The sequence below is a fragment of the Phoca vitulina genome, unplaced genomic scaffold, assembly GCF_004348235.1.
Source record: "Phoca vitulina isolate PV1807 unplaced genomic scaffold, GSC_HSeal_1.0 scaffold33, whole genome shotgun sequence".
NCBI lineage: Eukaryota > Metazoa > Chordata > Mammalia > Carnivora > Phocidae > Phoca > Phoca vitulina.
In genome coordinates, this window is record NW_022589736.1 from 23,741,624 (window position 1) to 23,757,798 (window position 16,175).

At 36.4% G+C, this 16,175-nt stretch overlaps 1 protein-coding gene across 1 annotated transcript in view; it reads right to left on the minus strand.

The window, feature by feature from the left end:
* Nucleotides 1-16,175, minus strand: part of CUNH10orf67 (chromosome unknown C10orf67 homolog) — a gene marked incomplete at its 5' end in the record, with an annotated part of 133,300 nt that overhangs the window by 9,205 nt on the left and 107,920 nt on the right. Inside the window, 2 exons of the mRNA XM_032425536.1 lie at nucleotides 9,156-9,213; nucleotides 9,298-9,378. Coding sequence (XP_032281427.1) covers nucleotides 9,156-9,213; nucleotides 9,298-9,378 — 139 coding nt within the window. The remainder of the gene's footprint in view (nucleotides 1-9,155; nucleotides 9,214-9,297; nucleotides 9,379-16,175) is intronic.

A 16,175-nucleotide genomic window follows, 5' to 3' on the forward strand; every position in this document is an offset into this window, starting at 1 on the left:
TATGACACAAAACAGGCCAGAATAAAATAAGAACTAGTGGCTGTGAAAAAGAATCAATTTATAAAGTCACTAAAATGAGACACTTAAACATTGGGCACAGCTGAAGAGAAAATTAGTGAATTATAAGGTAGTATTGAGGAATCCACCCATATGCACAACAGAGAAATAAACATAAAAATTAGAAAATTTAGATTAGATCTATAGAGATGAGATAGGTGCTTTCAAAGAAAATAATGTAGAGAAGGTTGTATAAACAATATTTGAAAAGATAGTAGCTGAGAAATTTCTAGATGTAAAGAAAGTTTCAAATAATCAGATCCAGATTGTACTCTGAATACTGGTAAATATAAATATACCATTGAGTATATTCTAATAAAAATAAACTTTAAAAGCTGCTATAAAGAGGGGCACCTGGGTGGCGCAGTTAAGCGGCTCTTTTTTTTTTTTTTTAAGATTTTATTTATTTATTTGACAAAGAGAGACACAGCAAGAGAGGGAACACAAGCAGAGGGAGTGGGAGAAAGAGAAGCAGGTTCCCCGCTGAGCAGGGAGCCTAATGTGGGGCTCCATCCCAGGGCCCCAGGATCATGACCTGAGCCGAAGGCAGATGCTTAACGACTGAGCCACCCAGGCACCCCGAAGCATCTGACTCTTGATTTCAGCTCAGGTTATGATCTCAGGGTCTTGAGATTGAGCCCCATGTCAGGCTCTGCAGTCAGCCCAGAGTCTGCTTCAGTTTCTTTCCTTCTCCCTCTGCCCCTCCCTCCCACTCTCTCTCTAAAATAAACGAATAAACATTTAAAAATAAATAAATAAGAGTGCCTGGGTGGCTCAGTCGGCTAAGCGTCAGTCTTCAGCTCAGGTCATGATCCCAGAGTCCTGGGATGGAGTCCTGCATCAGGCTCCCTGCTCAGTGGGGAGCCTGCTTCTCCCTCTGTCTGCTGCTCCCCCTGCTTGTGCTCTCTTTCTCTCAAATAAATAAATAAAATCTTAAATAAATAAATAAATAAATAAATAAATGCAAGCTGTAAGAAAGAAAACATAAAATGATCACAAATGATTGACAAATTGACAATAGACTTCACATAATCCTGAGCAGAGACTCAAAGGCAATGGTATAAATAACAAAATGTGAAGGAAAAATAATGTCAACTTAGAATTTCATATCTCACTCAATTACCATCAAGAGTGAGGTGAAAATTAAGGAAAACAGAATTTACCATCAATAGGGCTTCACTAAACAAAGTATTGCAGTAATAATAATTTTTAACATACATATACAAAAACATACACATATACATAAATATATACACTAAAACAAAAGAAATACAGCTTATAAATATTTTGACATCAACCATAGCAACATTTTTCTAGATATGTCTCCTAAGGCAAGGGAAACAAGAGCAAAAAAAAAACCTACTGGGACTACACCAAAAATAAAAGCTTTTGCCCAGCAAACTATCAACGAAAACAAAGGCAACCTATTGAGTGGGAGAAGATATTAGCAAATGATATATCCAATAAGGGGTTAATATCCAAAATACATAAAGAACTTATACAATTCAACACTAAAAAAAAAAAATCTGATTAAAAATGGGCTGAGGAACAGAATACACATTTTTTTCAAAGAAGACATACAGATAGCCAACTGACACATGAAAATACGTTCAACATCACTAATCTTCAGGGAAAGGCAAATCAAAACTACAATGAGATATCATCTCATACATGTCAATATGGCTAAAATCAAAATGACTAGAAATAACAAGTATTGGTGAGGATGTGTAGAAAAAGGAACCTTGTGCACAGTTGAGGGAAATTGTTGGTTCCTCAAAATAATAAAAGTAGAACTACCATATGATCTAGTAATTCCACTACTGGGTATTTACTAAAGAAAATGAAAACACTAATTCAAAAAGATATATGCACCCCTGTTTATTGCAGCATTATTTATAATACCCAAGATATGGAAGCAACCCAAGTGTCCATTGATAGGTGAATGGATATATATATATATAATGGAATGTCACTCAGTCATAAAAAAGAATGAGATCTTGCCATTTGTGACAACATGGATGGACCTAGAAGGCATTTTGCTAAATGAAATAAGGCAGATAGAGAAAGACAAATAATATGATTTCTCTTACATGTGGAATCTGAAAACCAAAATAAAGGAATAAACAAACAAAAAGCAGAATCAGACCTATAAATACAGAGAACAAACTGATGGTTGCCAGAGGGGAGGGAGTTGGGGAAATGGGCAAAATAGGTAAAGGGGAATGGGAGGTCCAGGCTTCCAGTTATGGAAAGAATAAGTCACAGGGATAAAAAGTACAGCCTAGAGAATATAGTTAATGGTATTACAATAGTGACACTTCAGAATGTGTCCTATTAAGAGAGAAACAAGAGAAGGGTACCACTGACTGCTCTATTCAACATCATAGTGACAATCCTAGCCAGTGCAATAAGAAAAGAAAAAATAAGTGCTATATAGATTGGAAGACAGAAGTTTTTAAAATTATAGATAATGTGATTATCTAAGTGTTGAGACATTCAGACGAGCTATTAGGATCAGTAGAGTTCAACAAGTTTGTTGGAAACAAGATGAAAATACAGAATCCAATACTCAACAATGATAAACATAGAATTCATCAAAGAAATCAAACTACCAAGAGTTTTTTTCATGGACCTTGAAATGGTAAACCTAAAATTCATAGGAACCAAGAAAGGCTGGGACAATTTTGAAGAACAAGACGGAGGAAATTGCTGAGCCAGATATCAAGTTTTATTTTAAAGCCAACGTTTTCACAACTCTGGTATTAGAACAGAAAGGACAAATAAGTCAATTGCACAGAATGGAGAGCCTAGAAAAAGTCCATACTTGCAGGGAAGCTTGGCTAATGTCAGACGCAGCATTACAAATCACGGGTTTGGGGAGGTGGATAATGGTGATAAGGTAATCTGCTATTCTGTTGGAACAAAAAAGCTGGGCTCCAAAATCATTCCATCTACAAAAATAAATTCTGCTGCTTTAAAGCACCTAAGTGTGAAAATCAAATTGGCAATATTTTTAGAAGACATTATGGATTAGTTTTATAAATTTAGAATAAGAAAAATTTTCTAAAATAGATAATAAAGAACAATTCATAAATTAAAAGGTGGAAAAATAAAACTAAGTAAAACTAAAAAAACTTTGGTTTGACAAAAAGACATCTCAAAAGCAAAGTTGAAAGACACACTACAGACAATGACAAGGTATTTGTGAAACATGTAACTGACCAAGGGCTAATATTCTGAATTTATAAAGACTCCTACTAATCAATCAAAAAAGGAAAAACAATCAAATAATAAAAAATGTTCAACTACTAAAAACAAGCAATTCACAGAAGAGGAAGCCAAAATGGTCAATAAAAAAATTTATTCTCACTGGTTATCGGGGAATTTCAAATTTAAAAATGGGAGATAATTTCACACCCATTAGATCAGCAAAAATTAAAACCTCAAGTGTTAGTAAGAATATGGAACATATTCATACTACTTGTATGAATCTAAATTAGCATAACCACTTAGCACAATTTGAGAGCATCTAGTAAAGTTAAAGATGTATATACTCTTCAACTCAGCAATTCCATTTCTAGGAATTTACTGTAGAGAAATTCTCCCCCTTATGACTATGAAAATGTTTATAGCAGTGGTGTTTACAATGGCAACAAATTGAAAATCTTCTAAATTCCCATCAGCAGGAGAATGAATATATTGTAGAATATCATACAATGGAATATACTATACAACAGGTAAAATAAATGAACTCAAGATACAGCAAAGTACTGTAATTAGATTTTTAAAAACATAACATTCATGAGGAAAAAAGAATCTATACATTCCACTATCATTTATATAATCCTTGAAAACATGCCAAATGACATCGTGTGTGTGTGTGCGTGCGTGCGTGTGCGCAGAAATATAAAATATACAAAATCAGGGCAGTGGTTACATCTGGGGAGGGAGGGAGGGAGGGAGGGAAGGAGGGAAATAGTTACCAGGGAGCTTCAACTCAATCTTCACGGTTTTCTTTCTTTTATGAATCAAGCATGGCAAAATCTAACAGAGCCAGGTGTAATACAATCTTATGTTTTCTATATTTCTAATATTTGAAATATTATACAGTAAAACTTAAAATAGTTCCTACATTAAATATGTCCATGAAGAAATTAAGGCTTTCCTCAATTCGTTCTTACTGACAGGAAAACACAAATAATAAAATCATTTTATCATTTTTTTGTCACCTCTCGCTTACATTGTGTGGAAATTAGTAGCAGACAACACGCTTCTCCCTACGACCTACTTTTTTCTATGCGTTTGTTTCTTTTAGGATGAGAAACCTACATTAAAGAGGAACGAGGAACATAGCGAGGAACGTAGTAATTAGCTGAGGACTGGAGTCCACTGCTATTTCTTTTTTTCTTTTAAAGATTTTATTTATTCATTTGAGAGACAGAGCACGAGCCAGGGGGAGGGGCTGTGGGAGAGGGAGAAGCAGACTCCCTGATATGGGGCTTGATCCCAGGACGCTGGGATCAACCTCCAATTGGAAGGCAGATGCTCAACCGACTGAGCCACCCAGGTGCCCCTCTGCTGAAATTTCTATACAATGATGCAAATACCCGCTTTTCTAATCTTAATTTATTCCCTCAGTTTCCAAACTTGGGGTACCTCCAGTTGAAAGTAATATTCATATGGTACCTTTCTCACTCAAAGATGTCATTTCTAGCTCAGTAAGGGTGCACGTGATATGCCCACAAATTTGCATGAATCTATACCCAATATGTTGTCACATTTTGTGATTTCTGTAACAGAACCATTCCTAAATTTAAAAATTAATACATACTGTCTCTGCAGTATGTATTAAACCCTTTCTCGATATTTTGTTATCACCATAATGGCTTATATGACTTATAAGACCCTTTAATTAACAGGGCAGCAACCAGGCAGCTAAGGTTTGGGATGCAATTAGTGGTCAGGAGATCCAGAGAGGCTGCTGGACTCCTCTCGTGGTCCAACATGTGAATAACAATGCGCACCAGAAAGTGTTCTTGTCTCATGCTTTATGCTTTGAAGAGCTCTCAGTACCAGTTTGGGGCACAATTAGGAATGTGTTTAGTGGCATTTATTAAATGAAACATTGCCCACAAATACTTAAAAGTATCACTAGACTAAATTAATACAAGACAGTCCTGACATCAAATTAAGAAAGTACTTTTAAAAATATGTATATGTCTTAACCCTCTTTTCTGCTCAGTTTTTACAATCTTACAAATTCAAAGTAATTTGCCTGCTTACTTATTTCAAAGATTAACACTGTGTGTTCAAAGGATAGATTACCTTTCATTTTCCTTTTTCACGTTTTTCAATCCCCTCTCCGACCGATGGACAGAGCCTCAGTTAGATAGAGAACCTCTGATTTTTGTGATTAATTCTCTAACCCAACTGGTCATCTTGACTCTTTTCTATGTCACTGAGAATTCACAGTATTTGGAAAGATGTTTTAAGAGACACACTGCTAATCTTCCAGGCTTTCATTACCATCTAATATCCTAAATCCCATGGCTTGAGGACAAAATATCTCTAGAATATAGGCATGAAGAGCAGGAAAAATTCCTAAGGATAGGTAGTTGAGATTAGCTCAAATCTCAAAGACAACGATGACGTATAATAACATAGACATACACTGAATGAATAGTAGGTAATTGGTGATAATAGGGAAATAGTAGAGAAGTTGATGGCAGTGATATCGTTAACACTTACAGACCCCTTAATATATTATGTTTAGTAAATCAGCTTAGTCCTGGTACTTAACTCATATTTATGGATTAATTATTTCTTCTAACATTTTTAATAGCCATCAATTACATGTTAAATGATGTTATAGTTTATGCAAATATGTAGTATATATAGTAATATTATAAAATATGCATTTGAATATGAATTTGAAAACCTCACTAAATTATATTAATTACAGTTAAAATCTAGAAATGATATACAAAATGATGTTAACACTATGCCTGAAATTTCTTTTGCTTTTTATCTTTTATTTAAGTTCCAATTTCTTATGTGAGTTTTAAAATTATCTTTGTGTTAAAAATAGGGGCCACTGAACTCCACTTTCAATATTTATCTTTACAAGTTGGTGGGAAACACATTTAGAAAAAAATACTTTTCAAGTCCAGAGCTTCAAAGGGTGAAAAGAATGGTTTTTGACTTATTTCAAATATATTGCGATTGTTCCACTATTCTTTAAAAGCCTTTAAAATCACCTGCTCGATGTTTCTTCCCTCAGAGTCTCAGAGAATGAACAAAACAATGTAATCTAGGTTTAAATTTGGGTTTCTTCTGTGCTTCAGATATTTATGTTTGAGCTTTCTCTTACTGACAAGCTACTTAAAGGGTCAGTGTTACTTTGAGGTTTTATCTATGAGATTCGTGTCTTTGGGGCTCATTAAGAACATTGCCAGAGATTACAATGTCAATAGCACCTAATTACTGGACTGTGAGAAAGGTCTTCTTGAGTACATTCGATCTGCAGCAGTGCACTGCACACAATGGGCAGCTCAGATCCCAAATTTTATCACAGTTAAGTAGCAAACAAATTAATAATGTTACTTGGGCTCTCTTGGGATCATTACTACTGCGTAAAAACTGCTTTGAAATTTTGCAGATAGTATCATACCTCGTTTTTTATTCCCTTGTATTAACAAGGATATATTTATCTGTCTCTCTCTCTTTTTAGCTATTTATCTCTTTTTCTACATTGCATGAGTGACTCCCTGTTGTTCTCTTTAGAATTGTTTGGATTAAAACTTGCAACATAACAAAAAGTCATTTTCAATCTGTTTAGAAAAGATGTATCACCTCATATAACATTGTTTTAAAACCATATTTTATTTTTATTTCACTGTTTTCAAAATACCTACTGCATATTTTGATACTAATGATCAATTCTTTTCTTCTACTTATGTTGGTAGAAAAATAATTACTGAAGAACCAGAGGAGAGACTGGTTCTTTTAAATCACTAGACCAGCCTAATGCTGAGGACATTATGATCCTTGTGCGGTGGGCTAAAAGGTAGGTTTGCAGGCTTTATCGGGGGGACTTGGGGAAAATATGATCAACAGCTCAGGAGGAAATAGGGGTTAGCTAGGCACATAACATATATCTCACGTAATCCTCATCACAAAGCTATGAGGTGGGGTCACCATCCCCATTTTCCACAGCAGAGGAATTTGAGATGATGCCAGTAAATAAGTGGTTGGAGCTGGGATGGGAACTGAAGTCTGTGGGCCTCCATGGCCTCTCTGCTACGTCCCATATTTTCCCCTTGTGGTTAAGAATGGGGCGACATGTCATGCATGAGACTTGGGGCAAGTCAATATAATCGAGTGGTGACAAGCCAGGGCTCTGGGGCCACAGTGTCTGGGCTTGAATCCAGCTGTGTCTCCTGTTCATGGTATAACTCTGGTAGCCTACTAACCCTCTCTGTATCCAACTGTCTCCTCCGTAGACTGGGGGGAAAGCAAGAGCACCAACCACCTACGGTTTTGTGAGGATTAAAGCTAAAAGGTGAAAGGCATTTACAGTAGCACCTACATCCACTAAATGTTAGCTATACATAAGTTTTAGAAGAATCTTGTAGTGTGAAAGAACAACCCAGGAACCTCTTAGGTTCTTTGATGCAACACTGAGGATCCTGTTAACAGGGAGGCTAAATATTCAGTAAGTACTTAAAATATTAATATTCTATTTACATATTCTAAAAAATGGAACTCAATACAATGGTGACTTTAAAGAGTTCGGTTCGGGGTCCATCACCAGATAGGTTACAGTAATCCCCCGTGCTATAGAAAATAATAAATATTTGTCTATAAATCAGGTACATACTAACCATGTGGCTAAACGCCTCTTTAATAATGTATTTGTGAATTAGTGCTTGAAAATACTAATAATGAATTAAACTATTTCCTAGGGGCCTGAAGGGGGCACTCAAGCATGTGAAGTATCTAAGAAACTTGGGGTGACTTGTTTCATGAAGATGATTTGGTCCTTTGAACGTCTAGTGTGTATCCCATCCAGTAGCCATAACCTGTGTGCTAATGAGATTCACTTACTCCCTGAATTAGCAAATGTGTAATTAACGTATTCATTTCTATTCATTAAAAATAGAAAATTTATTTCTAGTAAATTTTGGATTAACTGGAATCCACTTAACCAGAAACTTTTGTTCACTGGATTATTTCCCCCACACTATCTTCATAGGGAAGAACATGGCATGTCCAAGTTGTATCAGAGATTTAGTAAAAGAAATTTCAAGGTTTTGCCCAGAGGCACTGGGTGCGACCATTGTCACATACATCCTCTCTGCGATGCAGGTTGACATTCAGAGTGATAGCGCTTTGTGGCGGACTACGAGATTCTCGATCATGAAAAAGCATTTACATTTGATTTTATTTAGTAAGGGAAAGGAGGGACTAATGAACTGTAGGAGGATTTTCAGTAGACAGGGTAGAAATAACTATCTTTTGCATTTTCAGTGCTGAGGAGAGGGAGTGATGCTTGTTTCCACTGGGGCTGCCTTGCATTTCAGGTGGCCATCAAGTTTCATTTGTACTACTTCAAATGGACCTTTGAAAAATGTTTTGCTTGGCTGTGGAAAATCAATATTGGATGCAAAATGCTCCACTGAATCTTTTGGGGTATGGAATGTTGCTGTTAATTAAACTCTCTCATTTAAATGTCAGGCCAACCACAGGTTCCAAATTCAACCATCTAGATTTTGATGATAAATCATGAGAGTCTCTTCTCCTAATACATTACGGTGTTGCAGAAAAAGCTTCTCTGTTGCATGGAAGCCCAGAAGAAAGGTTTCTCTCTGCTAAAACAGTCTAGTCTTTCAATTAGCAGCGACCAATATTCAGAAATGCATATTAGCATTCTTTGATTCGGCATATCTATGTATTAGTTTTATAAACTGGCTGAAAAAACCCCATGCATTCATCCAGAATTCTAAATGCCTCAGGATAACAAAAAGAAGGAGATGTCAATCTAGACTAAGTACCCATTCTGTGTGTGAACCATTTTTTCCAACAATAAAGATTCTTACCTTTTGATAAAGGGGAGAAAAATATCTGATCACTGACTACATCCATGTCCTTGTCCATCTGCAGGTAAAGTAAAAAGTTTCATTACTGAGATTGAAGAATAGCAACCAATTAAATGTTTAATAGAAAAAAAAATCTACCTACCAAAGGTGTATGATCACTTCCAGAAGATGTAGAACCTGTTATCAAGTTCATTTTAGACTGCACAAATAAAGGTTTTAATTTCTGAAAGACACAAAAGGAATGTACTGTGTTATCAAGGGGAAGTAGTTATCAAATCAAATGGATAGGAGGTTCTTCGGTTCTTAATTAACCAAGATGTGAAAACTAAGCTCCTGATTTATTTGTTTAAATATGGCTGGGGAAATCCTTTCCTTGAAACCCATGGAATAGACAGACCCTTTCCTTATTTGGGCTACTCTGAGAAAAAATTCAAGAAAAATGTTTTCTTCAATGGCTGTTCTGACTCTGCCTTTTTCTTTTCTTCTCTTCTCTTCTCTTTCCTTTTCTTTTCTCTCCTCTCCTTTTCTTTTAAGTACAGTTGACACACAGTGTTACATTTGTTTCATGTGTATAATTTAGTGATCTGACCAGTTTGCATGGTATGCTCTGCTCATCCCAAGTACAGCTACCCTCTGTCCCCTGACTCTTCTTCCTTTTGATACTCTCCACCCCACTGGGGTTTACAACATGTCCCTGGCCAGATATCACGGGGTTTGTCCAGCACCTCCTCGCTCCGGGCGACTATGGCAGTAGGAGTCCTCTTTCCCAGGAACTGAATGGTGAAAGCCCAGAAGCATCTCTTCTAGGACTTAAGGAGCCCCAGCATGCAAGCAGAATTGTCCCTAGCATCATTTATTGCCGAGTAAATGACAACAATAAACATGTGTGGGTGAAAAGGACCAAAGGTACACTAAGCGTGTTTATCAGAAAGAGGCCTGAGGTCCACGGATGTACCCTGGTGATGTAGATGAAGTTTTCCCTCTTCAAGGCTTCTCTCTTGTTGATTTGTGTGTGTGTATTTTTCTATTCTCCATAGCACCCCCCACTCTCTTTTTGTTCCCACCCCAAGGAAACAGTTTAAATATTTTATGTGTATCTTTAATTTGGATATGTTCTTGCAAAAATACGTACTGTTGGGCATGCCTTTTAATTTACACTAGTGGTGTTATGTGCTATCCTATTTTGTTGATTCTCTAAGGCATAGCCTTCTGGTATTTTAACAACCCCCAAATTGGGATGCATCTTGCAATAGATGGAGTCTCACAGAATAATTGGCAGCACTTTTCTCTCTTAGAGACTTAGAAAGTCTTAGTACACCTTATGTGTTCCCACTTCTCTTGCTAAGTACTAAGTACTTTCACTAGTACTATGTTTTTAAGATCCATCCATTCTGCTATGTATGCCTAAAATCTAGTACTGCCCAGTACATAGCACTGCAGCCATGTATCTGCCTCCTTTTGCCCCTCTCCTCTCCTTTCCAGGCCGCCATGCCACCATCTGTCACCAGCATCACCTCACAGCTTCCTAACCTGCTCCTTTCCCCCCAAGCCCTCTGTAGCTGCCAGAGTCATCCCTTTAAAATGTTAACTGAGATTGTCTTATTCCTCTGCTCATTAAATTAAAAAACAATTTTGTAAAACTTCTGTGGAGAAAATTATAAAACTCTACTGAAATCAAACCTAGACAAAAGAAATAGCATGTTTATGGATTAGAAGACTCAGTACTATAAAGATGTCAATTGTACCCAAACTGATCTAGATTTAATGTACTTCTAATCAAAATCCCAATTGAATTTTTTGTTTTGTTTCTTATGTTTCTGGGTTTTTTTTTCCTGTGAATATTAACAATCCAATTCTAAACTTTATATGGAAATGCAAAGATCAACACCAGGGTAGGGGTATTTGCCTTATCAGAAAAAGACTTATAATAAAGGTAGAGATATTAAATTAGCGTCATATTAGTATAAGAATAGACAAACGGAACAGTAGAACAGAATAGAGTGACAGAAACAGATTATTACATATGTGGACCCTTAATATAATATATATAACTGGTGGAATTAGGTATCCAGGGAGAAAATGGACTTTTTAATAAATGGTGCTGGTTCAGTTGATTTTCTGTATTAAAAGAAAATGAAATCAGACATCTGCCTTTCTATACACTATCAATTCTAGGTGTGTTAAGCTTCTAAATATGAAAGGGAAAGGGGAAAAAATTAAAGATCATAAAGAATATATTGTGACTAAAGGTTAGGTAAGGTCTTAAACAAGGCAGGAAAATGTGAAGGCAAAAAGGAAAATATTATTAATTAAATTAGCATCAGGATTAAGAACACTTATTTGTGAAAAGATTCCAAAATACCATCCAAAACAGGAAGAAGACATTTGCAACACATATAACTGACAAAGGATTAGTTTCCAAATTATATAAAGAATTCCTTAAAAAATTTTTTGTTCATAAAAAACTTCTTCCTTTCCAATTTGTTTGCATTTTATTTCTTTTTCTTACCTATTGCTTTGGCTAGGTACTTCCAATACTATGTTGAATAAAATGACAAGAGTGGACATCCTTGTCTTGTTCCTGATCTTAGAGAAAAAGCTTTCAGTTTTTCACCATTGAGTATGTTAGCTGTGGGCTTGTCATATATGCCTTTTATTATGTTGAGGTACATTCCCTCTATGCTTGCTTTGTTGAGAGTTTTTATCAAAAGTGGTTGTTGATTTTCTTCAGAAAATGGAATGCTTTTTCTGCATGTATTGAGATGATCATATGAATTTTATCCTTGTGATGTATCACACTGATTGATTTGAAGATGTCAAACCATCCTTGCATCCCTGGCATAAATCCCACTGATCATGGTGAATGATCCTTTTAATTACTGAATTTGGTTTGCTAATATTTTGCTGAGAATTTTTGCATGTAGGTTCATTATGGATATTTGGCCTGTAATTTTCTTTTTTTGTGGTATCCTTGTCTGATTTGGTATAGGAGTAATGCTGGCCTCAAAATGTGTTTGGAAGAGTTCCTCCTCTTGTATTTTTTGGAAGAGTCTGGGAAGTATTAGTATTGATTCTTCTTGGAATGTTTGGTAGAATTTACCAGTGAAGCCATCTGGTCCTGGGCTTTTTTGTTGTTGTTGGGAGGCTTTTGATTACTGATTTAATATCCTTTCTAGTGATCATTTGTTTTTTTTCTAAGATTTTATTTATTTATCTGACAGAGAGAGACACAGCAAGAGAGGGAACACAAGCAGAGGGAGTGGGAGAGGGAGAAGCAGGCTTCCCACGCAGCGGGGAGCCTGATGTGGGGCTCGATCCCAGGACCCTGGGATCATGACCCGAGCCGAAGGCAGACGCTTAACGACTGAGTCACTCAGGTGCCCCAGCTAGTGATCATTCTGTTCAGATTTTCATTTCATAATGATTCAGTCTTGACAGGTTACATATTTTTAGGAATTTATCTAATTCTTATAGTATTTCTATGAATAAATAAGTGTAAGACAACTCAGTAGACACAAAAGGCTTAAACTTGAAGCACTAACTCAAAGAGAAAACCTGAATGGCTAATAAACATATGAAAAGATGATCACATTTATTAGTAGAGAAATGGGGAAAAAAGTTACAAACACACACACACACACACAAACATGCACACACCCCAAAACCACAAGAAGAAACCATTACACAATCACGAGACAGACAAAAATTATAGTCTGACAATATCAGTGGTAGAGACAGCAAGGAGCAGTAGAAACTTTCATCCATTCCTGGTTAGAGTGTTAATTAGTAATAATAATTTGGAAAACGATCTGGCTTTACCTTATATAGCAGAAACTGTTCATCAGCCCTCAATATCTATTCTCCCTTTTTCTTTTGGTAACATTTTCATTGGGTATTTGGCCACCCAGTTTTCTCAGTCTTTTGCAGTTTGATCAGACCAGTGGGATATGAGTGGAAGTGATGTATGCCATTTTGGGGTCATATACTTAAGTACTAACATGCTTGCCCTGGACTTCCTCCTTCTGCAGCGTACACCCACAGACATGGAGTTAACCAGCTTTCTTGGTGTGGATGGGGGAAATGGCAGAGCAATGACTGAAGGAACCTGTGTGTCATCAGTACTGTGGAGTACTGCTCACTCCCCTGCCTGGAGCTGCTCTTTTCATCACTGACCTGAGAGAGAAGTAATCTTCAATCTTATATAAGGGAGCATATTTTTGTCATAGCAATCATATTCTTCCATAGACTTGAACATACCAATACTTTATGACCAGAAATTCTATTATTACTATAAAACCTGGAACAACTGGGTAACCTGGGTTGCTCAGTTGGTTAAGCATCCCACTCTTGATTTCGGCTCAAGTCATGATCTCAGTGTCCTGAGATCGAGCCCTGCATCAGGCTCCACACTCAGTGTGGAGCCTGCTTAGGATTCTCTCTCTCCTTCTGCCCCTCCCCACCTGCTTGCACTCTCTCTCTCATCTCTAAAAACAAACAAACAAAACAAAACAAAACCCTGGAAAAACTGCTACATATGTGTATTAGATGAAACTAAAAGAATGTTCGGGACAATGATGTTCGTAATAGCAAAACAGTGAGATCTAACCCAAATGTTGATCAGCATAAGTTGTGGTCTATTCAAGCAATAGAATACTCTCGGTGGGTGAACTACAACCACAAGCATCAACATGGATGAGTCTTAAAAGCATAATGTTGAGAAAATGGAACAAATTACCGAAGAATACTTACATTTTTTTTTCACTTATATTCTTTAATTTATAGAAAGTTGAAAAACAAGCAAAAGCCAATGATATATTGCTTCGGGAGAGAGGCGCAAGTGACAAAACTATCAAGAAGAACATCAGGACAGTGGTCTCTGGGAGGTAATAGAGAGGAATGCAATAGGTGGGCTTCTGTAATTTTATTGTATTTATGGCTTGGATCCTGGGTACATAGGTATTCATGTGATCATCATTCTTTAAGTTGCACATATGGATTCTCACTCATTCTTTTTGTGCACATGGTTATTTCACAGAAAAAAAAAAAAGAAACCAAAAAAATCAGAGTAGAGACAAAAGGGATTCTTTCATACTGAGCCTTGATACCACATTAAGAGTGTAAGAGTATGGAAACTTACACTGGGGATAAACAGGCCAATATAAACAGGTTTGCATATAATATGAATAGATTGCTAACCACACAATAACAGATTTAAAATCAGTATCTAAGATAGTAATGATTAGACCTAACATGGTACACAATAGAATACTTACGTAGAGTAATGGTTTCTAACCTTCAGGCTGTCGTAGGACACATAAAAATGGTATTACTTGCAGGGAGCACTGGGGGAAGTGGACAAGGTTGCTCATGGACTTAGAGAGTGGGACAGGAGTTTCAGGCTACCCCAGTCATGGCCCCATCCCTGCCCCCTGGAGGGCCAAGGACAATCACTATCTCAGAACTCTTAAAACAAGTTTGGGAAATTCTGATGAGAGGCACAGACTGGAAGGGTTTCCTAAAAATGCCAAGGAAAAGAACAAAGAGAATAACATTACATTAAAAAGAACATGTCAACTATGGAGGACAGAAAATAGATTTTTAATTTATCATAGTGTTTCTGAAAAAGAAACAAAAACAAATCCTGTAGATGCAATCATTAGAAGTGTACATAAGAAACTTGTCTGGGTTGAAAAAAAAAAAAAAGATTTAGATCTATAGATGAGAGTGGCTCATTTTATTCAAGGGAAATTAATAAAATAACATGTGTTAACTCATTTCCTGGTGACACCTTTAAATTTCAAATTTAAAGAAAATAGCTTATAAACATCCACTGGGGGAAAATAAGCCAAATTAATTAGCAAAAAACAAATACTAAACTGGCTTCAGTCAGGGCAAGGCATAACAAAGTGAAGATAATGTTCCTTCCACAAAAAAAGAAACTCAAAGGAATGATCCTGTTTATAAGAAATAAATCAAAATTAAGAACTAAAGAATGGTAGAAGTCATGATTTTTTTAAAAGATTTTATTTATTTATTTGAGAGAGAGAGAGAGAGACAGAACCCAAGGAGGGGAGGGGCAGAGGGAGAGGGAGAAACAGACTCACCGCTGAGTGGGACTCTCGATCCCAGGACCCTGGGAGCATGACCTGAGCCCAAGGCAGACACTTACCCAACTGAGCCCTCCAGGAGCCCCCAGAAGTCATGATTTTTAAAAGGCTAAAAATAAACATGTAAATGTAGGTACAAATAACTGCTATTCATACAGTTACAAAATGAAAAGCAGAAGTTAATCAAAAATACTTTCATGTGATAGAAAGAATCCCATAGTAATAATGCAGTTCTCTAAACAGAATAAAGTTAACACAGACTAGAAGAAAAGGAGGGATATACTGATGCAATTAAGGCTGAAATGAAACTTGGAGGAACAAAACCATGCATAAGCCCTTGTTTTACCCAGAGCGGGTAGGACTCAGACTTGTTTGGTTCTTGCTGTTGTAACTGCAGAAATGTAATTCGATTTTACATTAAAGTTTACCATTACAATACAGATAATTAAAGCAAGTAAAATGTGGCTCATCTTACGTAAGCCAGGAAACAAAGAAAAGAACAAGCAGTCATAAAATAAGGTGACAAAAACCCCAGATATATCAATTATGCGGATAAATGCATGTAGTTTCAGTTTTCATATTAAAGGTAAATGAGTGTCAGGTTAGATATAAAGAACTAACATCCCATCATATTGTTATTTATATGTTCACAACTGAAGGAAAATGACATAGCAATACAAAATTTGAGCAAAGATAGCAGCAAAATACAGAGAAGAAGACAGTATGGGTAACAAAATTAATAACAGACAAATTAGAATTCAAGGCTAGCAAGAACCTCACAGGCCATGAATGAAAGGTATAATCCATAGCAAAGACGTGACAGTGAAGAGTCTCCCTGAGCTGAGTGAGAAAACATAATAATACATAATATAAAGCAAAAGCTACAATCGGGGTGAGCTTTTACTTGCTCACT